This window comes from Lagenorhynchus albirostris, chromosome 7, assembly GCF_949774975.1.
Source record: "Lagenorhynchus albirostris chromosome 7, mLagAlb1.1, whole genome shotgun sequence".
In the NCBI taxonomy this organism is placed as follows: Eukaryota; Metazoa; Chordata; class Mammalia; order Artiodactyla; family Delphinidae; genus Lagenorhynchus; species Lagenorhynchus albirostris.
This window is the reverse complement of record NC_083101.1, coordinates 24,431,512-24,459,105: the sequence shown is the minus strand read 5'-3', so window position 1 is coordinate 24,459,105 and position 27,594 is coordinate 24,431,512. Positions and strand designations below refer to the sequence as shown.

At 40.4% G+C, this 27,594-nt stretch overlaps 1 protein-coding gene across 3 annotated transcripts in view; it reads right to left on the bottom strand.

Moving 5' to 3' along the window:
• Nucleotides 1–26,165, bottom strand: part of CTNNAL1 (catenin alpha like 1) — a 58,760-nt gene extending 32,595 nt beyond the window's left edge. For 2 of the 3 annotated variants that reach the window (XM_060154679.1, XM_060154680.1), the window contains exons 1-4: nt 25,963–26,165; nt 8,946–9,135; nt 2,667–2,854; nt 452–571 (exon numbers count right to left, since the gene is read on the bottom strand). In XM_060154679.1, the coding sequence (XP_060010662.1) occupies nt 452–571; nt 2,667–2,854; nt 8,946–9,135; nt 25,963–26,103 (639 nt within the window). In that variant the 5' untranslated portion in view covers nt 26,104–26,165. Of the gene's footprint in view, nt 1–451; nt 572–2,666; nt 2,855–8,945; nt 9,136–9,354; nt 9,521–25,962 lie in introns of those variants that run through there. The other variant, XM_060154681.1, reaches the window with a different exon arrangement.
• Between the last annotated feature and the right edge of the window lie 1,429 nt (nt 26,166–27,594).

Sequence of the window (27,594 nt, the reverse complement as noted above, 5' to 3'; positions counted from 1 at the left end):
TCACCCAATGCTTGGGTTATTACTATTAATCTAATATAGAACAATTATAGAAAGATATAATAACAGAATAATATATAACAAATTACAAAAAGAATAATAAGAGATATATAACAAAATACTATCAGGATATGTATGATGACTCATTTATTTGCCTGAGCCCTTGTAGAAGAGTCAAATGGAAAGTTCTGTGAAAGAGGAAGTACTTTAATTGGGGCTTGAAGGCAAGTATGACCTTTCCCAGTGTGTGAGGTGGGAAAATATTTAACTGTTATCTGTGAGGAAAAAAAGGCATACAGATCTATTTACTTTATCCTGGCTTATTTATGAAAGGCTTTCAAGAGCAAGGTTATAGATTTAACAAGCAAAAAAAACAACCCAAATGATCACAGAGATCACACCTCTATCCAAATTGAAAAGTATAAATGTATTTCAAGATTTTGTAAACACATACATTTTGTCTATCTCCAGTAAGATGTGCAAACTCCACCATTTCATTTCCAAATTGACTGAATATTTGGACAAACTCTTGAAAGTTGTTCACTTTCTCCAGTCTTTCCATAGTTGCAAGAACCTGCAAAACAGACATTATTTTATTATCAGGTTTAGATGTGAAAGAGACTGAGACATCAAACCTGAGCCAAGAGAGGAACAAAAGAGAAGTTCTAAATTCTAGGGGGAAGTTGAGAAAGAGTCCGAGGAAAAGACAGAGAAGAAAGGACTCAGAAAAGTAGATGCAGATTCAAAGGTTAGAATCATCTAGGGAATGATTTCTTTTTAGGATGGGAAGACTTGGGCTTACTTGAAAATTAAAGGAAAAAGTAAAGGAAATGACTAAATATGCAAGAGATCATTTATGCAGCAAGGTCTGGAGAAGGCGGGAACGTGCAGGACTAAGGTAATCAAATCTTCATAGATGTAGGAGGCGGATGAGGATAAAAGATGATACACAGAAGCTTTAAGGTTCAGTGAACCAGAACTGGGGGAACCCCATCCTCCTCAGAAAAGTGGAAGGAAGGTCACCCGCATAGTAAGGAGTGGAAAGGGCGATTAGGGACTTCAAGAGTAGGAAAAGTTTGCATCAGTCAGAAACTGCCTGTGGTGAATCAGTTAATTGCCAAGAAGCTTTGGGCAGCCAGGAGTAGATAGAGAGCATGTTTGTAACACAGTCAACAGAGAACGTTATGTATTTTCTTGATATTTAGAAGTAAAGTAAATAGATGTGAAACATATTTTCAAATACTTTTCTCTAAAATAACAGTACTGGATTAGTTTTAGTCAGACCAAGATAGGTAAGGAAAACACAGATAGCCTGTGTTTACTTATTTTTAATGAGGATATGATGGATATTTGGCATGTTAATCTGCCCCAGCAGCTCAGGAAGCCTAGGCAATTAACGTAGATAAGGCAGATTGCCACCACTGAGCAGAACCTCCGTCTTCCAAAGAGACGAAGGTTTGTTCCTATTCCTCTAGCACTGTCCGATTCACCTCTCCAATTTCTTTTTCTCTTTAAACTTACACTTTTCAATTCACTCAATACTAGCCAGGTAGTTTTGCCCTCAGATCAGTGGGAGGATCCCTTCCCTGGCTGACTGCCCTCCTCTTTGCCTAGGGGATTATCCAGGGAAAGAAGTGATTGGGACTTCCCTAGTGGTCCAGTGGGTAAGATTCCACGCTCCCAATGCAGGGGGCCCGGGTTCATCCCTGGTCAGGGAAATAGATCCCGCATGCATGCCGCAACTAAGAGTTTGCGTGCCACAACTAAGAGGTCCACATGCCACAACTAAAAGATCCCACATGCCACAACGAAGATCCCGCCTGCCACAACTAAGACTCGCAGCTATATAAATAAATAAATAAATAATTGTACACACCCTGGCTTCCCTGTTGATGGAGAAGCATGGCCATTATCTGAGAGACTGGAAGAAGTCTAGACTGGAAGAGTTAAAATCTATTCTCTAAATTTTATGATTATTAATATTTAGGAACTTTGCATACAGAAATTTTATAATGTGGATAATTGTGGTTTCAGGTAATTGAGCTTCTTCTGAAGCATATAAATTGTTACTGTCTGACTTGGGGGAAAAAAGGCACTTAGGAATTCAGTTTTTTGTTTTTTTTTTTTGCTGTTCGCGGGCCTCTCACTGCTGTGGCCTCTCCCATTGCAGAGCACAGGCTCCGGACGCGCAGGCTCAGCGGCCATGGCTCATGGGCCCAGCCACTCCGCGGCATGTGGGATCTTCCCGGACTGGGGCATGAACCCGTGTCCCCTGCATTGGCAGGCGGACTCTCAACAACTGCGCCACCAGGGAAGCCCGGAATTCAGTATTTTTATCAGCTAGGTTTCTACTACATACATTGTCATGGTGTTCAGCTTTTCTTCCCACATTTGTACACATGAAAAGTTTTCACCAATAAACCTCAACAAGTAGATAATGGTTTTCTGAGAAGAAATGTTATTTGCATTCAAAAGTTTGAGCCCAGTATATACATTTAGGAATTACAGGTATAGATGAAGCATCACTTTTAAACTGTAGACAATTAGAATAATAAACAATTAAAACAGATAAGCATTGCTGAATTACCTGCAGTTAACCTAAAAAAAAAAGAAATAACTTTTTGAACAACCCTGAAAGACACAAGTAGAAACATTAGAAAGGTAAGTACCTTATTTCTTGACCTTATTATCTGCTTAATGACTACTCGGTCTGCCAGCAATAACACTTTTGTCACTGAAGAAAGAAGTAATCTTGCAGCTTTTATAACTCCTGTTTTATCTGTAAAAATTGTGATCTGGCCATCAGATTCTGGACGATTCAAGCTGCTCATATCTGTAAGCGCTGCAATTGTTTCTCCTAAGAAGAAAGGCAAAGGGTGGGGGGTGGGGGGTTAAACTGGGAATAAGTCACACAAATTAAAATCCAGACTTTAATCTTTAAGGTAATGTGCTCAATGGGCAGAAACTCAACTTCGGAGTCTTATTTCAGGAATAAGAAATAGCTTCTTCTTAATGAACCTAAGGATTATCATATAAGGTTCTCTAATGGCAAAATAATGGTACATTCCTAAGAATTGTGAAAAACTGTTACATTCATCGAGTTTGAAAAATATTATAACTTTTGTTTCCAGCGGTACGGCAAATTACATGATCCCAAAAGCCTCCTGCTCTATAAGGTCAAGAAAGAGAGATCCCAGGAACCAATAACCAAGGAAGAACCTAAAAGCAGAGAAGTAAGCAGCTGCCCAGGCTTTGGCTAGGGCTGAGGGGGTAGAGGGAGCATCAGGGGGGCAGGGGTGGGGGTGGGTGTCACTGCCCATCTCCACAACCTGAAGGGGTTTGGGTTTTTATGGATATGCAGGGAGAGAAGACAAGACTTTGGGCCCCAGCAGGAGACATCCTCAGTGAAAAGTGGGCCTAGAAAAAACATCCCTCGGGCTTCCCTGGTGGCGCAGTGGTTGAGAGTCCACCTGCCGATGCAGGGGACACGGGTTCGTGCCCCGGTCCGGGAAGATCCCACATGCCGCAGAGCGGCTGGGCCCGTGAGCCATGGCCGCTGGGTCTGCGCATCTGGAGCCTGTGCTCCGCAACGGGAGAGGCCACAACAGTGAGAGGCCCGCGAACCGCAAAAAAAAAAAAAAAAAAAAAAGTCTCTTCTTCATTGTTGCTATGAAAATCTTTTGATTTCTGTAATAGCAATTATCCACCAATAAAACAATTCAAATATTTCTTGTCCCCCCAAATTAAACCAGACTGTAACTTCTTCCCAAACCTTACTGTTTAAATTTAAAAGTGTAAAAAAATAAACTTTTCATCATCTTGTAATGTTCAAGATCATTTTTAAGTCGTAAATAAGTCTGAGTACATAATGGATTGATTTTCTCACAAAAGCCCTCTTGTCAATATTATTACATACACCCAAGAGGTTAAGGATCTCGAGAAAAATTATCTGAATTTTAATGGACATATCACAAGGTATGACATAATGAGTCAGGATTCAGGAAGATTAGTCTGATAGAAGCATATAAAATGGACTAGAAAGGAGAGATTCAGAGCCAGGCTACTAACCAGGCAGCTATTTTAATTGTGAGTGTGAAGCAGTAAGGAACTTACTAGGATGACAGCCATAGGAATATAAAAAAGATGATTCCGGAGATACTGAGGGAACAAAATATAAAGTTAGGACCTTAACAGTGATATGAAGGAAAGGAAAAGTGAAAAAAATGGCTTCAAGGTTGTAAACCTAAGTCACTTAAAAAAGTCAGAAGGGCATGGGAAGGGAGATGATAAATTTAGTTTCAGACAATCGGAATTTGAAATGATACAGGAAAACCCAAAAGATAAGCCATCACATATGGAGTGGTTACATAACATGACAACAGCTGAAGTTCTACTAACAGACGAAGTCTATGGTAGCCAGCCTCCAAGATGGCTCCCAATGGTCCCCACCTCCTGGTATTTTCATCCTTGTGTTCTCTCCTCCCACAGGATACCAGGGTTGGTATGGCAGAAGTGACAGTATGCTACACCCAACCTTAGGTTGTTAAAGACTCTGAGGTTGCCATCTTGGTTGCTCTCTCTGAGGGAAGCCATTTACCATGTTGCACGCAGCCACTACTGCAGAGAGGTATACATGGGGAGAATCGGAGGCCTCTGGTCAAGAGCCAGCAAAAATGTGAAGCTTGCCAATAACCAAGAGAGGGAGCTTGAAAGCAGATCCTGCAGTCCAGCCAAACCTGCAGGCCCAGCCAACACCCTGAGTGCAACCTCATGAGAGACGCTGACCCAGAACCAGCTGGTTAAGCTACTCCCTGATTTCTGACCCTCAGAAACTATGTGAGGGAATAAAATGTTTGTGGTTTTAAGTTGCTAAGTTTGGGTTAATATGTTACACAGCAATAGGTAACTAATACAAAGTTTATATAGCAAATATGAAGAGAAAAAAGAGGTTAGAATTAAACTTTAACGTACAGAGAAAGGAGCAAGAGGAAAAGTATCACTTTGTCATAGCAAGAAGTATAAAAATGTTTCCTCTGCACCCCTGGAAAATGTTACTTTTTCCAGTAGCTCTCAGTCATCAAAGATATTACATACGAGCTTGCCCATATGGCGTTATTTAACCTTTCCTTTTTCTGACTAAACCCCAGGCATATAGCCCTAAGTATGTGGGACGGTAACATTTGGTTAGCTCCACCAACAAAGTTAAATGCTTCCTTAACATTATAAAGTTGTTCCAAGTATAGACTGTTCAGAAACTAGTCCCCTGGAAAAGTCACAAAGCTGCCTTATAGTTTCATGGTTGTCATTTTTTAACTTGTTATATGTAACTAGTTAGTGTTATGTCTTAAAGCAAAAACTCAAAGTCGGTCAAATACAAATATTTATTGAGTGCCCACAGAAAATGTAAAACTTGACTAGAAGCCAAGTAAAAAGTAAAAACAGTTGCGGGGTGGACAAAATGGGTGGACTCAAAAGGTACAAACTTCTAGTTATAAGCTAAATAAGTCATGGGATGTAATGCACAGCCTGGCAACCATAGTTAATAATACTGTATTGCATATTTGAAAGTTGCTATAGAGTAAATCTTAAGTTCTCACTGCAAGAAAAAAAAATCTTGTAACTATGTGTGAATGTTAACTGGACCTACTGTGGTGATCATTTCACAATATATACAAATATCTAATCATTACATTGTATACCTGAAACTAATAAAATGTTGTGTGTCAAATATACCTCAATTAGAAAAAAGTAAAAACACAATGCAAAAGTTCAACACAGGGAATGAAAAGTTAGAAATAATCATTACAATGACAACTAATATTTATTGAGCACTTTCTATGTGCCAAATGCATACATGCATTATGTCAAAACACTGCTATAAACACTAATATCCCCACTTTATAGATTAGAAAACTGAGGTTTAAAAAAGTTTAGTAGCTTGTCCAATATCACACTGCTAGCAAGTGGAAGAGTTGGGATTGACTCCAAAGCCACAGTTCTTTATCACTACTTTACATTATTCCCCTCAAGTGAATATTAAATGGTCCAAAGGAGAAAATGACTACTATGAGCTGAGTGTGCTAGAAACATTCCAGGAGTGACTTAAGTCTTAAATTTGTATATGTTAAGAGAAAATAAGGCTTCCATATCCTACAACTCCAGGAGGCACCATTCTCATTATATTATCTGAGTGACCGTAAGAGGCAGTTCTCAAGAAGGGAAAGAGCACTTCACGTGAGAAGAGACACCAGGAGCAGCCCATGACACCAGACAGCATCCAAAAGACACCTGCATGGAGCTCCTAGGCTTACAGGACTTGCAGGGCAGCACAGTCTACTGGAGCTGGGGTAGGTGTACACATCCTCTTCTCACCTTACACTGAGCACGATGACATGCTACGAAGCCAATAAGGTGAGGACTCAGGCTGCCCTTTCTTTTAAAAACCCTTACTCTTGCTTTAATTAAGGGTCTGCTTAAGAAACAGTAACATGAAAAACATCTCTAAGTTTTCTGTTGAATTGTCCACGGCATTATGTAATAATGTCTCTTGTATAAGTGCCCACACAATTTAGTTCCAGGAAAAAAAGTCACTTTCCTCTTGACAAGCTGGTTTGTTTCCTTTCAACAAACAATGAGAATTATATAACCCCTTCTTTCCCACATTTCTTGTCTTGCTTTCCAGGAAGTACAAAGAAAAATTTCATGTTTAATTAGAGTAACAATGTTGGCCAAAGTTTCTAGTATATTTATTTTCATCTCCTATTTTAATGGGTTTATTAAACATATGTTTAATTGTTAACTATTTTACATCTCTCTCTCTCTCTTTTTTTTTTTTTGGCTACACCCTACGGCTTGCAGGATCTTAGTTGCCCGACCAGGGATTGCACCCGGGCCACAGCAGTGAAAGCACCGAGTCCTAACCACTGGATCGCCAGGAAATTCCCTTAAATCTCTTTTAATATGTAGGCAAAACATAAATTATGAATAGAATAAGGCCATCCCCCTTCCCTACATAAATCTATTCTATATCTTAGTGATGGCTAGAAACCCAAGAGTCAAGTCAGAATCCTCCCTTTGCTTTAGCCAATAACCAAGTTCTATCATTTAATCATCTCAGTGAATATTTAGTGTACTCTTTCTGGTTTTCATATCCCTAACACACTGTCTTGGTTTAGCCTGGTTTACTGGAAAAGCTTCCACATTAATCTCTCTGCCTTTAGTCTCAACTCTCTCTCAATCAACCCTCATTTGTTCATTTCCTCCGTACTACCAGAAAGATTTCTAACACAAATTTATTGTCTTTCAGCTGGCCCCAAATTCTTCAATCTATCAAGTATAGAATAGTACCTGAAGTCATTCATATAACATTAGGGCCATGTATTGCCTGGTTGGCTCCTCCACATTACTTGGCCTTATCTCACCCACTCCCTTCCCCCCATGATGACCCTCCAAACATACCTGCTCCTCTCTCAGGGTTGCCCATCTCAATTAAGAGTACCACCATTTACCCATCAAACCTTGGAGTTATCCATGACTCTTCTTCCCATCACATCCCACATCCAAACTATCAGCAAATCCTACCAGCTCCACCTTTTCAATATAACCAAATGCAACTCCTTTTCACCACCTCAAGTGCTATCACTGGGTCTAAGTCACCATCGTCTATCACCTGAACCACTACAACAGCCTCCTAACTGGTCTCTGATTTCACCCCCATACCTCCTAAAATCTGTTCTCCCTACAGCAGCCACCAGGGATCCTTTTAAAATATAAATGAGATTATGTCACCATCCTGCACAAAACCTTCCACTAGCCCCACTGTGACACTTAGAACACGGCCCAAAGTTCCTATCTTTGCCTAGAAAGCCATACCTGTTCTTGCTCTTCTCCTTGCCTGGAATGTCCTTCCCCCAGATATTCATATAGTTGGGGTCCTCACTTCACTGCAGTCTCTGCTTCAGTGTTACTTCCTTAGAGAGATTTCCTGACTCCACCCCCTGATTTCAGTAGTCCTCAACTGGGGGGGCCATTTTGATCCCTCAGAGGACATTTGGCAATGTCAAGACATTTTTGGCTGTCACAATGGGGGAAGAAGGGATTTACAGGCATCTGATAGGTAGAAGTTAGGGACTGTACAATGCTCGGGGCAGCCCGCACCCCCAACAAAGAATTATCAAGCCCAAAATGTCAATGGCATCAAAGTTGAAAAACCCTGCCCTCCCTAAAATATACCTCCTTTGGTCTCCTAACCCTTATTCTGCTTTACCATTTTCTCCATGATAACTGTCGCCACCTGTCCTTATGCACATATCTATTTATTCATTTGTTTATGGTCTCCCTCACTAGAATGCAAGCTCCACGAGGGCAGACTATATACTGATTTCTATGTGGCTATATCCCTCTGGTCTAGAAGAATGCCTGGCATATGGCCAGCACTGAGTAAATATTTATTTAAAGAATAGGTGGATAAATGACACTTTAACAAAGCTGAATTATCTGTATCCGTCAAAACTCCCCAGGTTCTCTCAAACTTCTATGCCACCAGTTATAGACTTGTGAGACATCAGGAAATCTGAAGTCAGATTTGTCTGCTGTAGAGACAGGAACAGGCTTATTTTTATTTCCATTTCCTACGTGATGGCAAATAGGCTAATATGCTCCTTGACAGTAGAGTCCATGCCTCACGTTCCTTCTATACCTCTTGCATTCAATGGCTGATGGCCAGGATGGTGGGCTTCTACCCTGCCCAGTGAAAGAATTCAATGTTTCAGATTTAGGACTTAATCCAAGAGAAATTCAACATTCCTGGACGCTAATCTAGGGCTTTAATGACCCAGGCATCAGTAATAAAAGGGCTAAAACACAGTACACATCTTTACTCAAAATAAGACAATAATTTGTCATGATATCCAAAGCAAGAAAATTCGTATAAGTAGGCATTAACATACCTGCTTGTTTAGCTTCAATACAGGCAATATTTATTTCTTCTTTCAAGTCCCAGTTTTCATTGGCTATAGCTTCCCCTACTTTAACAAATCTTCCAACTGCCAAGTTTACGGCTTGTCCTACACGTTGAATTGCTTGCAGAGTTTTATCAGACTTTTTGGTATTATCTTTATGATTAATAAGTGTGGTGATCTAAAAATAAAAGATAAAAGCAACCTGCTTAAATTTTATCTCAATACTTTTTTTTAAAGCTGTATCACAATGGCCAAGAAAATTAAGCCCAGCATACTACACTAGCCTAATACACTAAATTAATTGATAGTTTTAATGCTTCAACCCAAAGACAAGGAGCAAATCATCTTGCAACCCTCCTGAGGACAACATTTCCATTAATAACAATTCTAAGTTTACCTGAGGGCAGTTATCCAGGGCACACAGTTCTATAAGCCCTCCAGACATTTCAACAAATCTTAAAGACAGGAGAAAAGTAGGAGAAGGTGGATCATTACATTCAAAGAATTCACATAAAACCAAAGCACGTCAGGTCTAGATTCCTCTACTGTGACTTGAGCTACTGCGAGAGCAGAGACAGCATCTTCTTCACCGCGCATTCCACTCCACTGCCTAGCACAGTGTGTAGGTTGTACAAAATGGTACATGAACCATACTTGTTTACACTTTAGAAGGACCATTATAATCTATGTTTTATACTTCTCTCAGTTTTGTTGCAGACTCAAAGTAAACGAAATACCAAGACCTTTAACACTTGACTCCAGGCCCTGAAATAAAATATAAAAGGTGACAAGTTAAGCTGGTTGAAACAAATACAAATCTTCAAAATGTCCTAGAAAATCAGTACCTGAACTATAGTGACATATGAAAATATTTAAAGAATGTTACATGAAAAATATAAATCCCAAATGGTACATGTCCATTGTGTATAACTTTGAAATGATTTATATAAATATATTAACAAAGACAAGAATAGTGAATTAAGAGAAGAGGAAGGGACTTGCCCTTTGAGTGGCAACTACGTGCCAAGCACTTTATGTGTTATGGTATTAATAATTTAGAGTCAGGAAGGCCTGGGTTTGATCCTTGGCTCTGCCATTACTAACTAAATGACCTAGGGAAATGTACTTAACCTCTCTAAATTTCCTCATCTATAATATTATCTTCCAAATTTTGAAAATTTCCTAGAATCCAGGTCCTGAGCATGCATCACTGAACAAGACTAACACAATCCTGCCCTTATTCTGTTTACAGTCTATCAAAATAACAATAATCCAATTGTACAAAATATATTTGTTGCACACCTATCATATGTCAAACAAAATTCTAGGCAATGATGAAACAGCAATGAACAAGGAAGAAAAGGCCCATATTCTCATGGACCTTACATTCTAGTAGTGTGAGGGGAGACACAATAATTACACACATAGGTTAAAAAAAATTAATGTAAATGCTATGCAAAATATTAAAATAGGACAATGTGATAGAAAGTATCTGTGTAGCTACCTGAGATTAGTTGATCTTCCTTCTATGAAGGAAGTGGAATTGCTGGATCATATGGTAGTTCTATTTTTTAAATTTTTTGAGGAATCTTCATACTCTTTTCCATAGTGGCTGCACCAACTTACATTCCCACCAACAGTGCACAAGCATTCTCTTTTCTCCACATCCCCACCATCACTTATCTCATCTTTCTGATGACAGTCAATTTTAACAGATGTGAGGTAATATCTCATTGTAGTTTTGACTTGAATTTCCCTGGTGATTGGTGATTTTAAGCATTTTTTCATGTACCTGTTGGCCATCTGTATGTCTTTTGAAAAATGTCTATTCAATTCCTCTGCTCATTTTTAAATCAGATTGTTTGCTGTACAGAAGCTTTTTAGACTGATGTAGTCCAATTTGTCCATTTTTGCTTTTGTTACTTGTGCTTTTGATGTCATATCCCAAAATCATTGCCAAGACCAATGTCAAGGAGATTTTTTTCCCTATGTTTTTGTCTAGGAGTCTTATGGCTTTGGGTCTTACACTTAAGTCTTTAATCCATTTCAAGTTAATTTTTGTGAGTGGTATAAGATAAGGGTCCCATTTCATTCTTTTACATGGGATTATCCAGTTTTCCCAAATCATTTATTGAAGAAGCTATCCTTTACCCATTGAGTATTCTTGGCTCCCTTGTCAAATATTAGTTTACTATGTATGCATGGGCTCTGGATTTTGTTCCAGTGGACCATGTGTCTATTTTAATGCCGGTCCCCTACTGTTTAATTACTATAGCTTTGTAGTATAGTTTGAAATCAGGAAGTGTGATGCCTCCAGCTTTTTTCCTGTTTCTCAGGATGTCTTGGCTAGCTGGGGTCTTGGTGCTTCCATACAAATTTCAGGATTGTTTTTCTATTTCTGTTAAAAATGCCATTGCAATTTTGATAGGAATTGCACTGAAGCTATAGATAGCTTTGGGTAGTATGGACATTTTAATACTAATTCTCCTGACCTATGAACATGGCTTATCTTTCCATTTACTTGTGTCTTCTTCAATTTCTTTCATCCAAGTTTTATAGTGTTCAATGTAATGATCTTTCACCTCCTTGGTTAAATTTATTCTTAAGTATTTTATCATTTTTGATGCTATTGTAAATGGTACCATTTTATTTCTTTTTCAGATACTTTGTTTTTAGTGTATAGAAACACAACACCAATTTCTGCATGTTGATTTTTTTAGCCTGCAACTTTAGGAATTTGTTTATTAGTTCTGACAGTTTTTTGGTGGAGTCTTTAGGATTTCCTTATATATAAGATCATGTTATCTGCAAATGGAGATAATTTTACTTCTTCCTTTCTGACTTTGATGCCTTTTATGCCTTTTTGTTGCCTGACTGCTCTGGCTAACACTTCCAGTACTATATTGAATAGGAGTGGTGAGAATGGACACCCTTGTCTTGTTCCTGACATTAGAGAAAAAGCTTTCAACATTTCACTGTTGAGAATGATGTTAGCTGTGAGCTTATAATATATGGCCTTTATTATGTTGAGGTACATTCTTTATATACTCAATCATGAAAGAATGTTAAAATTTTGTCAGATGCTTTTTCTGCACGTATTGTGATGATTATATAATTTTTCCTTCATTTTATTAATGTGGTGTATCACATTTATTGATTTGCGTATATTGAACCATCCTTGCAACCCAGGGATAAATCCCACTTGATCATGGTGTATGATCCATTTAATGTGCTACTGAATTCAGTTTGCTAGTATTTTGTTAATAATTTTTGCATCTGTATTCATCAGGGATATTGGCCTATAGTTTTTTGCTATTGTTGTTTTGGTTTGGTTTTTTCCCTTATAGTGTCCTTATCTGGCTTTGGTATCAGGATAACGCTGGCAGAGACCACACTTTTAAGTACTACATTATAATGCCCCACAAAATCCCAATGAAATAGGTACTAATATCATCCCCATTTCAGAAATGAGAAAACTAGACAGCATGGAGAGTAAGGAAATTAGACATCAAGAAGAGTAGGAGATTTAAGATTTAAATCCAGATACTCTGACTCAAGAGCCTAGCCTCTTCACCACTTAGCCAACCTGACTTCCCTGCCTCTGACTTCTCAACTGACAAGAGGATTAAAGAAAATGATGTGGTATCATATTTAACATAGTACCCAGTTTAAGTACTCAGAGGCATATTATCATTAGCTCTCTTATTTAATCCTTACATACTATTCAAGATAAGAAAACGGAGGCTGAGTGAAATTAAGTACTTGGCTTACACAGCTAAGAAGCGGCCTAGTTTAGAATTTGAACCCAGGTTTATCTGACACCAAAGTCCACCCCATACTCTTTCCTTTAGTGGAGCTTTTCAATCTTCCTGGGTTTTTTGAGTGTTTTTGTTTTTAGAGGGAAAAATACTTTCTTCAAGATAAAATATTACCTAAAATTACTAGGTAGTCCATCAAAGAAGTGTTTCTATGGCTGAATTTTGAGGATAACTATGGGTTATGGGAAGCAGGGAAACAAATATGAATACTATGAGCACCAGCTTAGTCCTTCTCCACACCTGATACATCCTAGGGAACTCTTAGTATCACCTGGAGAACAGAGAACTTGACCACCACTGACTGTTCCAAACAACCATGTTGGAAGAAACTCTGGAGAAAAGAAGTTTAAGTTGTTTTTATTAAATCCTTTATAAAGTTTAGACTTTTCAATTGTAAAGAAAAGATCCTGCAATTAGGCTAAAATACCAACTATTGTTCAGTTCTGAAACACACATTTTGCTTTCACTACAAGCATCCTCCCCAGTGCATAATTAGGTGTGGCTATCTTCCTTTTACTCAAAGCACTCTGCAAAATATTCAGTCCAAATACAGGTATGCATTTCAAATTGAATTTGGAGGAGCCAAGTCAATTTATAAAATTTCTTATTAAAAGGTCTATGTATGGGACTTCCCTGGTGGCGCAGTAGCTAAGAATCCACCTGCCAATGCAGGGGACACAGGTTCAAGCCATGGTCCGGCTTGACCACAACAACTGAGCCTACGCTCTAAAGCCCGCAAGCCACAACTACTGAGCCCACGTGCCACAACTACTGAAGCCCGTGCACCTAGAGCCCGTGCTCTGCAACAAGAGAAGCCACCACAATGAAAAGCTCGCATGCCACAACAAAGACTAGCCCCTGCTCACCGCAACTAGAGAAAGCCCGCAAACAGCAATGAAGACCCAACACAGCCAAAAATAAATAAATAAAATAAATAAATTCATACACAAAAAAAGGTCTATATATGTCCTAAAATTATTTTCAAACTTTTTAAAAGGGAGATCCAAAAAGTTATACATGTTGATTGTTTTTAAAAACGGGAAGGGGTAATATAGGAAAGCCCTAAGAAATAAAAGTGACCCATAATCCCACTACCTTGTGAGCAACTTGGCATAGTTCTTTTCAGTCTTGCTTTCTACATAGACATACTTAAACACAGTTTAACAAAAGTGAGCCCAAACTTCCATTTCCTTATCAAGCAAAAAATAAAACTAGTTAACATTTAACATTAAGCACAACAGCAAACGCTATCTGATGTGCTTTACATGTACTGATTCAATCAATGCTTACATCTCTGTGAGGTAGATACTGTTACTACCCTCATCTTACAGATTAAAAACCTGAAATTTGAAAAGGTTAAGAATTTTCCCAAGGTCACAAAGGCAGTAAGTTGCCTCTCAGTCGCTACACAGCCTCTTTCCTCCCAGGATTACGTTAAGAATCAGGGGAGGCGTGGCAAGTCCCATGGCTGAGTGCTCCCAGAGCTGGGGCCTGCTCCCCACATATGCCTGAAGGAGCTGCAGGGGCCATGGGCATAGGCAGAGAACCTTGCAGGATCTTACTTCCCAGGCCGGAGGTTGGGCCCAAGCTCCTATGGCGGGGGCTCCAAGTCCAAACCGCTGGACTAACAGAGAACCTCAGAGCCCAGGGAATGTCAATCGGAGTGAAGCCTCCCAAAGGTCCTCATCTCAGCACCAAGACCCAGCTCAATCTAACTGCCTGCAAACTCCAGTGCTGGATGTCTCAGGCCAAACAACCAGTAAGACAGGAACACAGCACCACCCATCAAAAAAAAAAAAAAAGAAAGAAAAGAAATGACAAAAAAAAATGTTACAGACAAAGGAGCAAGGTAAAAACCTACGAGACCAAATAAATGAAGACGAAATAGGAAACCTACCTGAAAAAGAATTCAGAGTAATGATAGTAAAGATGATCCAAAATCTTGGAAACAGAATGGAGAAAATACAAGAAACATTTAACAAGTATCTAAAAGAACTAAAGAGCAAACAATGATGAACAACACAATTACTGAAATTAAAAATATTCTAGAAGGAATAAATAGCAGAATAACTAGGGCAGAAGAACAGATAAGTGAGCTGGAAGATAAAATGGTGGAAATAACTGCCAGGGAGCAGAATAAAGAAAAAGAATGAAAAGAATTGAGGACAGTCTCAGAGACATTTGAGACAATATTAAATGTACCAACATTAGAATTATAGGGGTCCCAGAAGAAGAAGAGAGGGCTTCCCTGGTGGCACAGTGGTTGAGAGTCCGCCTGCCGATGCAGGGGATGCGAGTTCGTGCACTGGTCCGGGAAGATCCCACATGCCGCGGAGCGGCTAGGCTCGTGAGCCATGGCCGCTGAGTCTGCGCGTCCAGAGCCTGTGCTCTGCAATGGGTGAGGCCACAACAGTGAGAGGCCCGCATACCGCAAAAAAAGAAGAAGAAGAAGAGAAATAGAAAGGGTCTGAGAAAATATCGGAAGAGATTATAGTCAAAAACTTCCCTAACATGGGAAAGGAAATAGTCAATCAAGTCCAGGAAGCACAGGGAGTCCAATACAGAATAAATGCACAGAGAAACACACCAAGACACATATTAATCAAACTATCAAAAATTAAATACAAAGAAAAAATATCAAAAGCAGCAAGGGAAAAGCAACAAATAACATACAAGGGAATCCCCATAAGGTTATCAGTTGATTTTTCAGCATAAACTCTGTAAACCAGAAGGGATGACAGGACATATTTAAAGTGATGAAAGGGAAAAACCTACAACCAAGATTACTCTACCTAGCAAGGATCTCATTCAGATTCGATCGAGAAATTAAAACCTTTACAGACAAGCAAAAGTTAAGAGAATTCAGTAACACCAAACCAGCTTTACAACAAATGCTAAAGGAACTTCTCTAGCCAGGAAACACAAGAGAAGGAAAAGACCTACAAAAACAAACCTGAAACAATTAAGAAAATGGTAACAGGAACATACATATCAATAATTACCTTAAATGTAAATGGATTAAATGCTCCAACCAAAAGACACAGACTGGCTGAATGGATACAAAAACAAGACCCGTACATATGCTGTTTACAAGAGACCCACTTCAGACCTAGGGACACATACAGACTGAAAGTGAGGGGATGGAAAAACATATTCCATGCAAATGGAAATCGAAAGAAAGCTGGAATAGCAATTCTCATATAGACAAAATAGACTTTAATATAAAGACTATTACAAGAGACAAAGAAGGACACTACATAATGATCAAGGGATCAATCCAAGAAGATAAAACAATTGTAAATATTTATGCACCCAACACAGGAGTACCTCAATACATAAGGCAAATGCTAACAGCCATAAAAGGGGAAATTGACAGTAACACAACAAAAGTAGGGGACTTTAACACTCCACTTTCACCAATGGCCAGATCATCCAAAATGAAAATAAATAAGGAAACACAAGCTTAAATGGCACATTAAACAAGATGGACTCAATTGATATTTATAGGACATTCCAACCAAAAGAAACAGAATATATTTTCTTCTGAAGTGCTCATGGAACATTCTCCAGGATAGACCATATCTTGGGTCACAAATCAAGCCTTGGTAAATTTAAGAAAACTGAAATCATATCAAGTATCTTTTCTGACCACAATGCTATGAGACTAGGTATCAATTACAGGAAAAAATCTGTAGAAAATACAAATACATGAAGGCTAAACAATAGGCTACTAAATAACCAAGAGATCACTGAAGAAATCAAAGAGGAAATCAAAAAATACCTAGAAACAAATGACAACGAAAACACAACAACCCAAAACCTATGGGACACAGCAAAAGCAGTTCTAAGCGGGAAGTACAATCCTACCTCAAGAAACAAGAAACATCTCAAATAAACAACCTAATCTTACACCTAAAGCATTAGATAAAGAAGAACAAAAAAAACCCCCCAAAGTTAGCAGAAGGAAAGAAATCATAAAGATCATATCAGAAATAAGTGAAAAAGAAATGGAAGAAACAATAGCAAATATCAATAAAACTAAAAGCTGGTTCTTTGAGAAGATAAACAAGATTGATAGACCATTAGCAAGACTAATCAAGAAAAAAAGGGAGAAGAATCAAATCAACAGAATTAGAAATGAGAAAGAAGAAGTAACAACTGACACTACAGAAATACAAAGGATCATGAGAGACTACTACAAGCAACTATATGCCAATAAAATGGACAACCTGGAAAAAATGGACAAATTCTTAGAAAAACACAACCTTCCGAGACTGAACCAGGAAGAAATAGAAAATATAAACAGACCAATCACAAGCACTGAAATTGAAACTGTGATTAAAAATCTTCCTACAAACAAAAGCCCAAGACGAGAGGGCTTCACAGGCAAATTCTATCAAACATTTACAGAAGAGCTAACACCTATCCTTGTAAAACTCTTCCAAAATATAGCAGAGGGAGATGGAGAAAACTATAAGACATTGATGAAAGAAGTTAAAGATGATACAAACAGATGGAGAGATATACCATGTTCTTGGATTGGAAGAATCAACATAGTGAAAATGACCATATTACCCAAAGCAATCTACAGATTCAATGCAATCCCCATCAAACTACCAATGGCATTTTTCACAGAACTAGAACAAAAAATTGCACAATTGGTATGGAAACACAAAAGACCCCCGAATAGCCAAAGCAATCGTTTTTGCGGTACGCGGGCCTCTCACTGTTGTGGCCTCTCCCGTTGTGGAGCACAGGCTCCGGACGCACAGGCTCAGCAGCCATGGCTCACAGGCCCAGCCGCGGTGGGATCCTCCTGGACCAGGGCATGAACCTGTGTCCCCTGCATCGGCAGGTGGACTCTCAACCACTGCGCCACCAGGGAAGCCCCGCCAAAGCAATCTTGAGAAAGAAAAACGGAGCCAGAGGAATTCAGACTATACTACAAAGCTACAGTAATCAAGACTGTAGTACTGTACAAGTACTACAAGACTGTAGTATAGTACTGGCACAAAAACAGAAATATAGATCAATGGAACAGGATAGAAAGCCCAGAGATAAACCCACGCACATATGGTCACCTTATCTTTGATAAAGGAGGTAAGAATATACAATGGAGAAAAGACAGACTCTTCGGTAAGTGGTGCTGGGAAAACTGGACAGCTACATGTAAAAGAATGAAATTAGAACACTTCCTAACACCATACACAAAAATAAACTCAAAATGGATTAAAGACTTAAATGTAAGGCCAGACACTATCAAACTCCTAGAGCAAAACATAGGCAGAACACTCTATGACATAAATCACAGCAAGATCCAGTTTGACTCACCTCCTAGAGAAACGGAAATAATAAACAAATGGGGCCTAATGAAACTTAAAAGCTTTTGCACAGCAAAGGAAACCATAAACAAGACCAAAAGACAACCCTCAGAATGGGAGAAAATATTTGCAAATGAAGCAACTGACAAAGGATTAACCTCCAAAATTTACAAGCAGCTCATGCAGCTCAATAACAAAAAAACAAACAACCCAATCCAAAAATGGGCAGAAGACCTTAATAGATATTTCTCCAAAGAAGATAATACAGATTGCCAACAAACACATGAAAGAATGCTCAACATCACTAATCATTAGAGAAATGCAAATCAAAACTACAATGAGATATCATCTCACACAGGTCAGAATGGCCATCATCAAAAAATCTAGAAACAATAAATGCTGGAGAGGGTGTGGAGAAAAGGGAACTCCCTTGCATTGTTGGTGGGAAGGTAAATTGATACAGCCACTATGGAGAACGGTATGGAGTTTCCTTAAAAAACTAAAAATAGAACTATCATATGACCCAGCAATCCCACTACTGTGCATATACCCTGAGAAAACCATAATTCAAAAAGAGTCATGTACCACAATGTTCATTGAAGCTCTATTTACAATAGCCAGGACATGGAAGCAACCTAAGTGCCCATCAACAGATGAATGGATAAAGAAGATGTGACACATATATACAATGGAATATTACTCAGCCATAAAAAAAATGAAACTGAGTTATTTGTAGTGAGTTGGATGGACCCAGAGTCTGTCATACAGAGTGAAGTAAGTCAGAAAGAGAAAAACAAATACCATATGCTAACACATATATATGGAATCTTAAAAAAAAATGGTTCTGATGAACCTAGGGGCAGGACAGGAATAAAGGCACAGATATAGAGAATGGACTTGAGGATATGGGGAGGGGGAAGGGTAAGCTGGGATGAAGTGAGAGAGTGGCACTGACTTACATACACTACCAAATGTAAAACAGACAGCTAGTGGGAAGCAGCGGCATAGCACAGGGAGATCAGCTCGGTGCTTTGTGACCACCTAGAGGGGTGGGATAGGGAGGGTGGGAGGGAGATGCAAGAGGGAGGGGATATGGGTATATATGTATGCATACAGCTGATTCACTCTGTTATACAGCAGAAACTAACACAACATTGTAAAGCAATTATACTCCAATAAAGACGTTAAAAAAAAAATCAGGAGACTGACAGCTGGTAAAATTGCCTTGAATGTGCCAAATAAAATTTTAGCTATTATTCTGCAAAAATAGGAGGCATATTAAATTGGGAGTCACAACCTAGAGTTGCCCTAACACCAGAGTGTAGAGAATGTCTGAATGAACTGGAAAAGAGGACAGAGAAGGTATCCCATGGGGAAGAAAGAGGATCTGATATATTGAAGAACTCTCCTGTGGAATAAAAGAGTAAGAACCCAGACCTGCTTGATACCTTCTAACAAAGGGTGTCAAGAAGTTCTCATCGCCAACAAAGTATAGCCTAGCAGTTAAGAGCATGAATTCTGGCGTCACTCTGCCTGGGTTTGAGTTCTGGCTCTGTCATATGATTATATAGCAAGTTATCTAACCTTTCTGTGACTCAGTGTTCTCATCTGTAAAAACAGGAGTAATAATAGTACCCATCTCATAAGGTCATTGTGGAGAATAAATTAGTATATGTAAATAAAGTACTTAGAACAGTGTCTGGTATTTAGTAAGCATTACATAATGATTAGATATTGCCCTTTTCACATTTCTAGAATCTCTGTTCTTTCCTCTTGTTTGTGATGTTATTCTTATTTTCTAGAATAACTGACAGTAATCTCTTGATTGAAATGGATTATCTTAGTTTACTTATTTTGTGGGAAGATAAGAAAGCAAGTGAAGACCCAGGGAGAAAAAAAAAAAATGGTAGGCCAGATAAAAGAACAAAGCTTTATTTAATTCCCTGGGACCTGAAAAACAAGGGAGTCAGCCCAGGAGAGAGAAGTTCATCCCTGGGCTTAACTCATTAGTAAATTCTCAAAATTATTAGATAGAAAAATCAGCTAATCAGCTATCACAACCAGTATAGAAGAAAACACACCAAATCATGAGGGGTCTTTAAAAGCAGGAAAAAGGGCACTTTCACTCTCTTTATACACTATTTATGTGTTTTTCCTTTGCAATTAAAAACACATATATTCACATACACAAATCAGCAGAGTCCCATATGTATTCATCTCCAACTTAGTGAGACAAAGATCCTAAGAAGCTTCCAGGACAATGCAGAGAGAAATGGGAAGACAGGGGAGCTACCCTGGAGATTAATTAAAGGGTCTGTATTACAGTGAGTGAAGTAAATCTATCACAGACAGGAAAAGACTAGTGGGTGGTAGAATAACATTCCACACCAGGGTGGAGCTGTGTGGCAGATATCCCTCTTCCCTTCCTTGGATAAAAGCATTGTAAGACTGGGAGTGGGAATTTTGACAGGAAGAATAAAGTGATTATTAAAGAAGGTGGGGAGTTGCTCTGTAGAAAATGTGCTTGTGACTTAGCCCAGGGCTTTTAAAAAATCATCTGAATTAGGAAATATACAACAAATGAGTGTATAGAACAGGTATGTATACCATTTAAAGAAATGAAAGGAAGACAGAACAAACCTACCACCAAGCTTAAGAAAACATTAGCAGCACCTCTGACAACCCATGCGCCCTGGGGGCCCCTCCCTTTCTACATCACCCCCTCATCCCCCGCCCCAGAGGAAACCACTGCTCTGATTTTGTGCTCATCATTCCCTTATTATAACTATTGCACACGTTATATCCTTAAATGATGTATGGTTTTGTTTTGCCTGTTTTGAACCTTTAATTTTTTTCCCTTAACATTATGCTTTTGAGATTCATCCATATTGATAATTATAGCTATGGTTTATTCATTTCACTGCTGCATAGTATCTCGTATGAACTTAGCACATTTTATTTAAACATCCTACTGCTAAAAGATGTTTGGGTAGTTTCCAGTTTGGAGCCATTAGAAGTAAAAAGACTATCAACATTCCAATCTATGTCTCTAATACACGTGCAGGATTTTCTCTAGGGGTATGGATTTAACAGTGAAATTCCTGGGCCTTAGGTAATACCCACCTTGAACTTTATTACATCAAACTGGTTTCCAAAATTGTTGTACTATTGACATTTCCATCAACTCCACATTCCTCACCAACACTTGTTCTCACTGCAGCTTTAACTTATACTTCACTGACTTCTAATAAAGTTGAGCATCTTTTCACATATCTTTTAGACATCTGTTTCCTCTTCTACAAGATGAGTATTCATTTTACCAATTTTTAATGGGTAATCTTATTTTTGATTCATTGGAGTCCTTTATTTATCCTGGGTGCTACCAATCATTTGTTGGTTATTTGTGTTGCAATCATATTCTCCCACTTTAAGGCTTATCCTTTCAACTCTGATGAACAAAGATTCTCCTTTCTTTTTTTTATTTATTATATTTTTACTTTTGGTTGCATTGGGTTTTTGCTGCAGTGCGCGGGCTTCTCATTGTGGTGGCTTCTCTTGTTGTGGCGCATGGGTTTAGGTGGTCCGCAGCATGTGGGATCTTCCCAGATCAGGGCTCAAACCCGTGTCCCCTGCATTGGCAGGCAGATTCTTAACCACTGTGCCAACAGGGAAGTCCAATTCTCCATTTTAATGGAGCAAATGTATTAATTTTTGCTTAGGGTTTATACTTTCAGTGTATTAAGAAATCTTTTCCCACCGTGAGGTGGTGAAGATATTGACCAATTTTTTTCCCTAAAAGTGTTTTAAGTTTTTTCCTTTCATATTGATATTTTTAATCCATTTGGAATTGGGATTCAATATCATGTGTTTCTCTTCAGATAACCAATTGTTCCCATTTTTTAAAAAGTTCTTCCTTTCCCCACTGACGAGCAGTGCCAATTCTGTGAATTATCAAGTTTCTGTATACGTGTGGATCTGTTTCTAGATTCTCTATTCTGTTTCACTAGTCTATTTGTCCATCTCTGTTCTTAGACCCACATTGTCTTAATCACTCTAGCTTTATAATAAGACTTGAAATCTGGTAGAGCAAGTCCACCCACCTTGTTTCTCTTCTGGCTATTCTTGGCTATTTGCTCTTTCATACAAATTTTAGAATTACTTTTATCAAATTCTACTAAAAAAAATCCTGTTGAAATTTTCATTGGAATTGCATTAAATTTACATATCAATAGGGGAAATTGATATGTAAATAATATCAAGTCAATCTAGCCAGGAGCATGGTACTTTTCTCCCATTTATTTAGCTCTACTTTGGCTTTCCATAAAATTTTTAAATTTTCTTCATGAAGTTTGGCCTCTCTTTTGTTATACACATATATACACATATTTTGCTGTCAGTTTTATTCTAACTGGTATCATGTTTTAGGACGACTTTTCTGTTATTAATGTAGAAAGAAAAGCAGTTGACTTTAGAAGCCTACATTCAATGAACTTACTAAACTTCCTAACTTTTATAATTTATTTGTAGACTCCAGTTTTCTATGTAGATAATTATATTTTGATTTTTCCTTTCCTACCTTTATACCTTTCGCTTCTTGTCTTGTTCCACTGGTTACGATTTACAGTACAATTGAATAGAAGCTATGAGAGCAGATATCCCTCCTCTCGCTTCTAGTTTAAAGGAAATGTTTTTGGGTTTTTTTGTTTGTTTGTTTTTGTTTTTTTTGCGGTACGTGGGCCTCTCATTGCTGTGGCCTCTCCCATTGCAGAGCACAGGCTCCGGACACGCAGGCTCAGCGGCCATGGCTCACGGGCCCAGCTGCTCCACGGCATGTGGGATCTTCCCAGACCAGGGCACGAACCCGTGTCCCCTGCATCGACAGGCGGGCTCTCAACCACTGCGCCACCAGGGAAGCCCCGGAAATGTTTATTTTAAATTTGACTTGTTGCTGTGATGTTAACTATAGGTTTTCTGTAGGTACTCTTTATCAGGTTAAGGAAGTTTTCTTCTATTACTAGTTTACTATGTGTTCCTTATCATGAGTAGAAGTTGAATTTAACTGAAGCTATTCTGCATCTGTTGCTAAGAACATGGATCTCTTCTAATATGTAAACGCAGAAAATTGTATATATATATTTGTCTAATACTGATGCTGCATTCTTAAAATAAGGCCATTGAACCCAGAACTTTTTACCTGGAGAGTCAGAAGAGGTTAAATGATATCAGAGTAGAAACTCTGCTTAAAACTGACTAAGCGGTACAAGCCTAGCCCTACTTGTTCACCTCAAGACCCTGTCTCCTCGATGGCATTGTTGCTGACTCATCCACACCTGCTCTGAGCTCTTAGAGCATTTACTACGGATGATGTTCATCTGACACTTGCCATGTGCTATTCTGTACCTGCCCCGTCTCCCAACTAGAATACAAGTCCCACAGAGTAGCAACTAGAAAGCTTACAACAAATGCTTGCCTGAAAAGCTTAAACTTATTCTTGTGGATATGGTGGTAAAACATGAGTTGGATAATAATGCCGTATCCTTAGAAAATAAGACTCCTGGACATGAGTTTTCCAGAGAGCTGCACTTTAATCCACTAACACTCACTAAAACTTAAAAATCATTCTAAGCTGTATTTCACACTTAACTGCTTTGTGAGTGTTCTGGCCATGCTTTATATATGTCTTGATTTTAAGCATAAGTTAACTTTTTTGTTGTTGAGTACAGTTAATCATTAGGAATATCAGTTATAATAATGCTAAAGATACAGCTGTGGACACATACTGTGTGGAATGCAGAACCTCAGCTATGGCCCTGAATGAGTCTTTAACAGGGAAGGAAAAGAAAAAAAAAAAAGCTGGCATTTTCCCCCTTTGGCATTGACCTCTAGTTAACTCTCGGCAGCCAATTCACGTTTCCTCCTCCACTCTCCTACTCTCTCCACCCTCTCTTACCCCAGAATTACACAATGCAGAACTCTAGGATACATTTTTAGCAGTGATACTGTGAAAAGTTACCATTTCTCCAGATTACAACAACCTTCCAGCTTGTTTTTCCACTGTGGACTCTCTTCTCTGTACCTACTACTGGCTGACCTCATCACCGCCCCTAATCTCTAGGGAGAACAAATACGGTGTAGCTAACAGCACAGACTCTGGGACCAGGCTGCCTGGATTCAAACTCCAGTTCGACATTTACAGGTGAAAGTCCCACTACAAGTCACTTAACCTCATTATTCCTCAGTTTCCTCATTCATATAATGAGAATAAACATATCTCTACCTCATAAGATTGTTATGAGAATTAAATGAATTAATATGTATAAAGTGCTTAGAACATGGCCTAGCGCATAGTAAGCATTATATCTGGATTGTTAAAAAAAAGAAAAATGGATAAAATACCACTCTCTTAACTCTCTCTCTTAAAACTACTCCAGTATTTTTCATTTTGTGTTGTGGTTGTGTTGGTGGTGGTAGTGGTATTCTTTTGTGGAAGGGGCAGTGCAGACATCACTAACTAATCCTCAACTCATCCCACCTGTCAGTGCTTCTTTCAGACCTGGAAGGGAAGGAGGATGGGGAGTGTCAAGGTTATTCATTCACTGTTCTGTTAGCCAGGCTAAAATGAGCACAGGTGAAGAAAATGGGGTTGTTTATTTAATCAGCATAACAGGAATCTAGGGACATGTACCACTGCTGTTTTCAAATATCTGCAGGGCTGGGATGGAGAACAGATAGCATTGGAAATTCTATGCAATAGCTACAGGCTCCCCATCACTGAGCATGTTTAAGCAGGGGACTGGTGACCAGGTGTCAAGGATGCTGTAAGAATTTTTAAATTTAGCATCAGATAACCTTTAAGATTCCTTCTACCTGTAAAATCTTGGCAATGCTAACGTGAAGCATCAAGATGTTAACAGTCTTGTTGTGAGTCACACATCCAACGAGCTCCTGAAGGCACAGAATTCTTCACTTCCCACAGTGCTTAGCACATCACAACAGATCTAGGTGAGGAATTCCAGCCCGGAGGCTGCGTAAACTCGGCTCACAGTAACAAAAACTTCTCTAAAGCTATGCGCATCAATTAGCTGATTCCAGACTTCTGTTGGGACCAATAAATTCAATAAAGCATACATTCCCAAATGGGATTTGGCAAAAAGATGTGTACCCGAATTAACTATCAGACGGTCCTTCACTTCACCCTTCAGAGGCCGGACAAAAGCCAGCTGAAGTGAGCAGACAGGTTAAGGGGAAGGGGCCGGGTGGCCCGGGGTGAACGGGCGACTGGCGAGCCGACTCACACTCCGGGGAAAGGGACAAAGGCCTAGGGGAGAGGAGAGCACGCTGGACTTGGAGGCCGGCAGTAACGCCCCAGCCAGACTGGCCACGGTCCGGGTTTGGACTGGAGGTGCAAAGGTGTGCGGGCAGTGGGTTAAAGAGCGGCAGCGAGGAGGGCCCCTAAGCTCCAACGGAGCCCCCGCGGGGGTCCCCTCTGCCCCCGGGGAGCTGGCCTTGGGGAGCCGGGGGCCACCGGAGCTGCAGCCCCGAGGAGGATCCTGTGGGGAGGCAGGGCGGCGCACCTGTGGCCGGCACTCAGGTCCGCACGGGGCTCTCCGCCCCGCAGCCTCCAGTGCTGCTCAGCCCACTTGGCCCCGCAGCCGGATTTCGGATGGTCCCTACTCCCGCCGCCTCAACCAAGGTCAGTCCTCAAGCCCCAGACAGGCGGTCCGACACTGACGCCGGAGTCCTGGCGCGGAATGTGGGGCAGCGGCTGCCTCCCGCCCGGCCCGGCCCCTGCCGCGAGAGCGACCGCCGCCATCGCGGGCCGCGGCCGGAGGGAGACGCAGGGGCCGCGCGCGCGCGCCTCTTTACCTGAGAAACCAGCGGGAGCAGCGTCTGCTCCACTGAGCGAGTTTTGATCTCGAGTCCGGAGTCGAAGGCGAGGCCAAACGGGCCGGAGCCGTGCACTGCCCCGGCGGCGGCACCGCCGGCCGGGCCCGGAGAGGCGGCCATGGCCCTCAGCCCGTCGCGGAGCCCGGACGCCGTGCCGCTGCGGACCCGCCACCCGCCAGCCTGCTTGCGCTCCGCAGCTGCGATGCACCCGCGCCGCCCGAGGCACCACCCCGCCGGGCCCGCCCCCAGCACGGGCCCGCCCACTCTCCGCCTCCACGCGTCCCGGTCTGGAGTCCGCCCTGCAGCCCCACCCCCTAACCCTGGCCCCGCCCCTTCTGTCCTCTGTCCCCAATCCCCATCCTGTCTCTCTCACATTATTCCTTAGTGGGTTCCACACACGTCTCGCCCCCTCTAGAACAGAGAAGATAACTGAGGGCGTTCCACGGCCACGTGGCCTCTTACCAGGGCAAAGACATCCATGCCCAGCGAAGCTTCCCATGCTCCCCAGAAGTGGCTCGTCCTAACTCCGAATTCCCCGCGATTACTGGAAGCTGCGCTGGGATTGAAACTAACTGGTAGACTGGCACCAGAGTCAAGCCTATAGGGAAGGGCTTTTACCGTAAGACGGGAATTCTACAGGTTATAGTCTTTCTGGAGCTTCTCGAGAAGGTCCCATTTCCCCCTTCCACCCTGCTCTTTTCCTAACCGTATCTTTCTCACAATTTCAGCTGGACTGAAGATGAAACTTTTGATAATGCAATCATTTAAGGAGTATCTGGGTACCCGGCAAGAAAACAGTGATTTGGGTATCTTCAGGCTACTGTTCAGAATTACTCTTCAAAAGGAAATTAAATAGAACATATGGAAAAACTTCACCTCTGCTCAACACTATTACTTTTTAAAACTACTTTTGCCCTCATGCTAGCGCAGAGCAGTTTCTCAACAGCTGTTCAGTAACTGAAGATCATTAGTGTGTAACTCTGACTAAACTCACTTAAGGGTAAGGCTAAGAATCAAGGAGCCCCTGTGTGATGGAGATGGGAGAACTGGACACCTGTGACCCTAAAGTTTCCAGAAGCAAACCCAGGGGAGGCTGACAGAAGCACACACCCTGTGAAAGGGTCCTAGGCTTATGCAACAGACTGAGAAGCATGAAGAAATATTTTGTGAACTAGCATATTTGCCAATAAGAAACTATCAAGAGTAGAAAACAATCTGAATCTGAGGCTGGCTAGCCCACCCCTTACACCTTTGCCAGGATCATTTTCTCCATCTATAACGTCAGATTGATGAGCTGAATACCACACCAGCTCGAGGTGTCAGAAAGCTCTTTCCCAAGCACTGTTGAGATGTGTTTTAAAATACCTCCATTTGGGGTTCAGCTCCATCTGCTACTGCTGCATAGATTATCTTTGCTATTGAAGATAGCCATACCTTAGGTTTGTTTTCTTCATGCAAAACATGTGGTTCTTTTATCCAACTTTCTTTTCATTTTTGTTTTTTTTTTTGTTGTTGTTGTTGTTGTTTTGAGGTATACGGGCCTCTCACTGCTGTGGCCTCTCCCGTTGCGGAGCACAGGGTCCAGACGCACGGGCTCAGCGGCCATGGCTC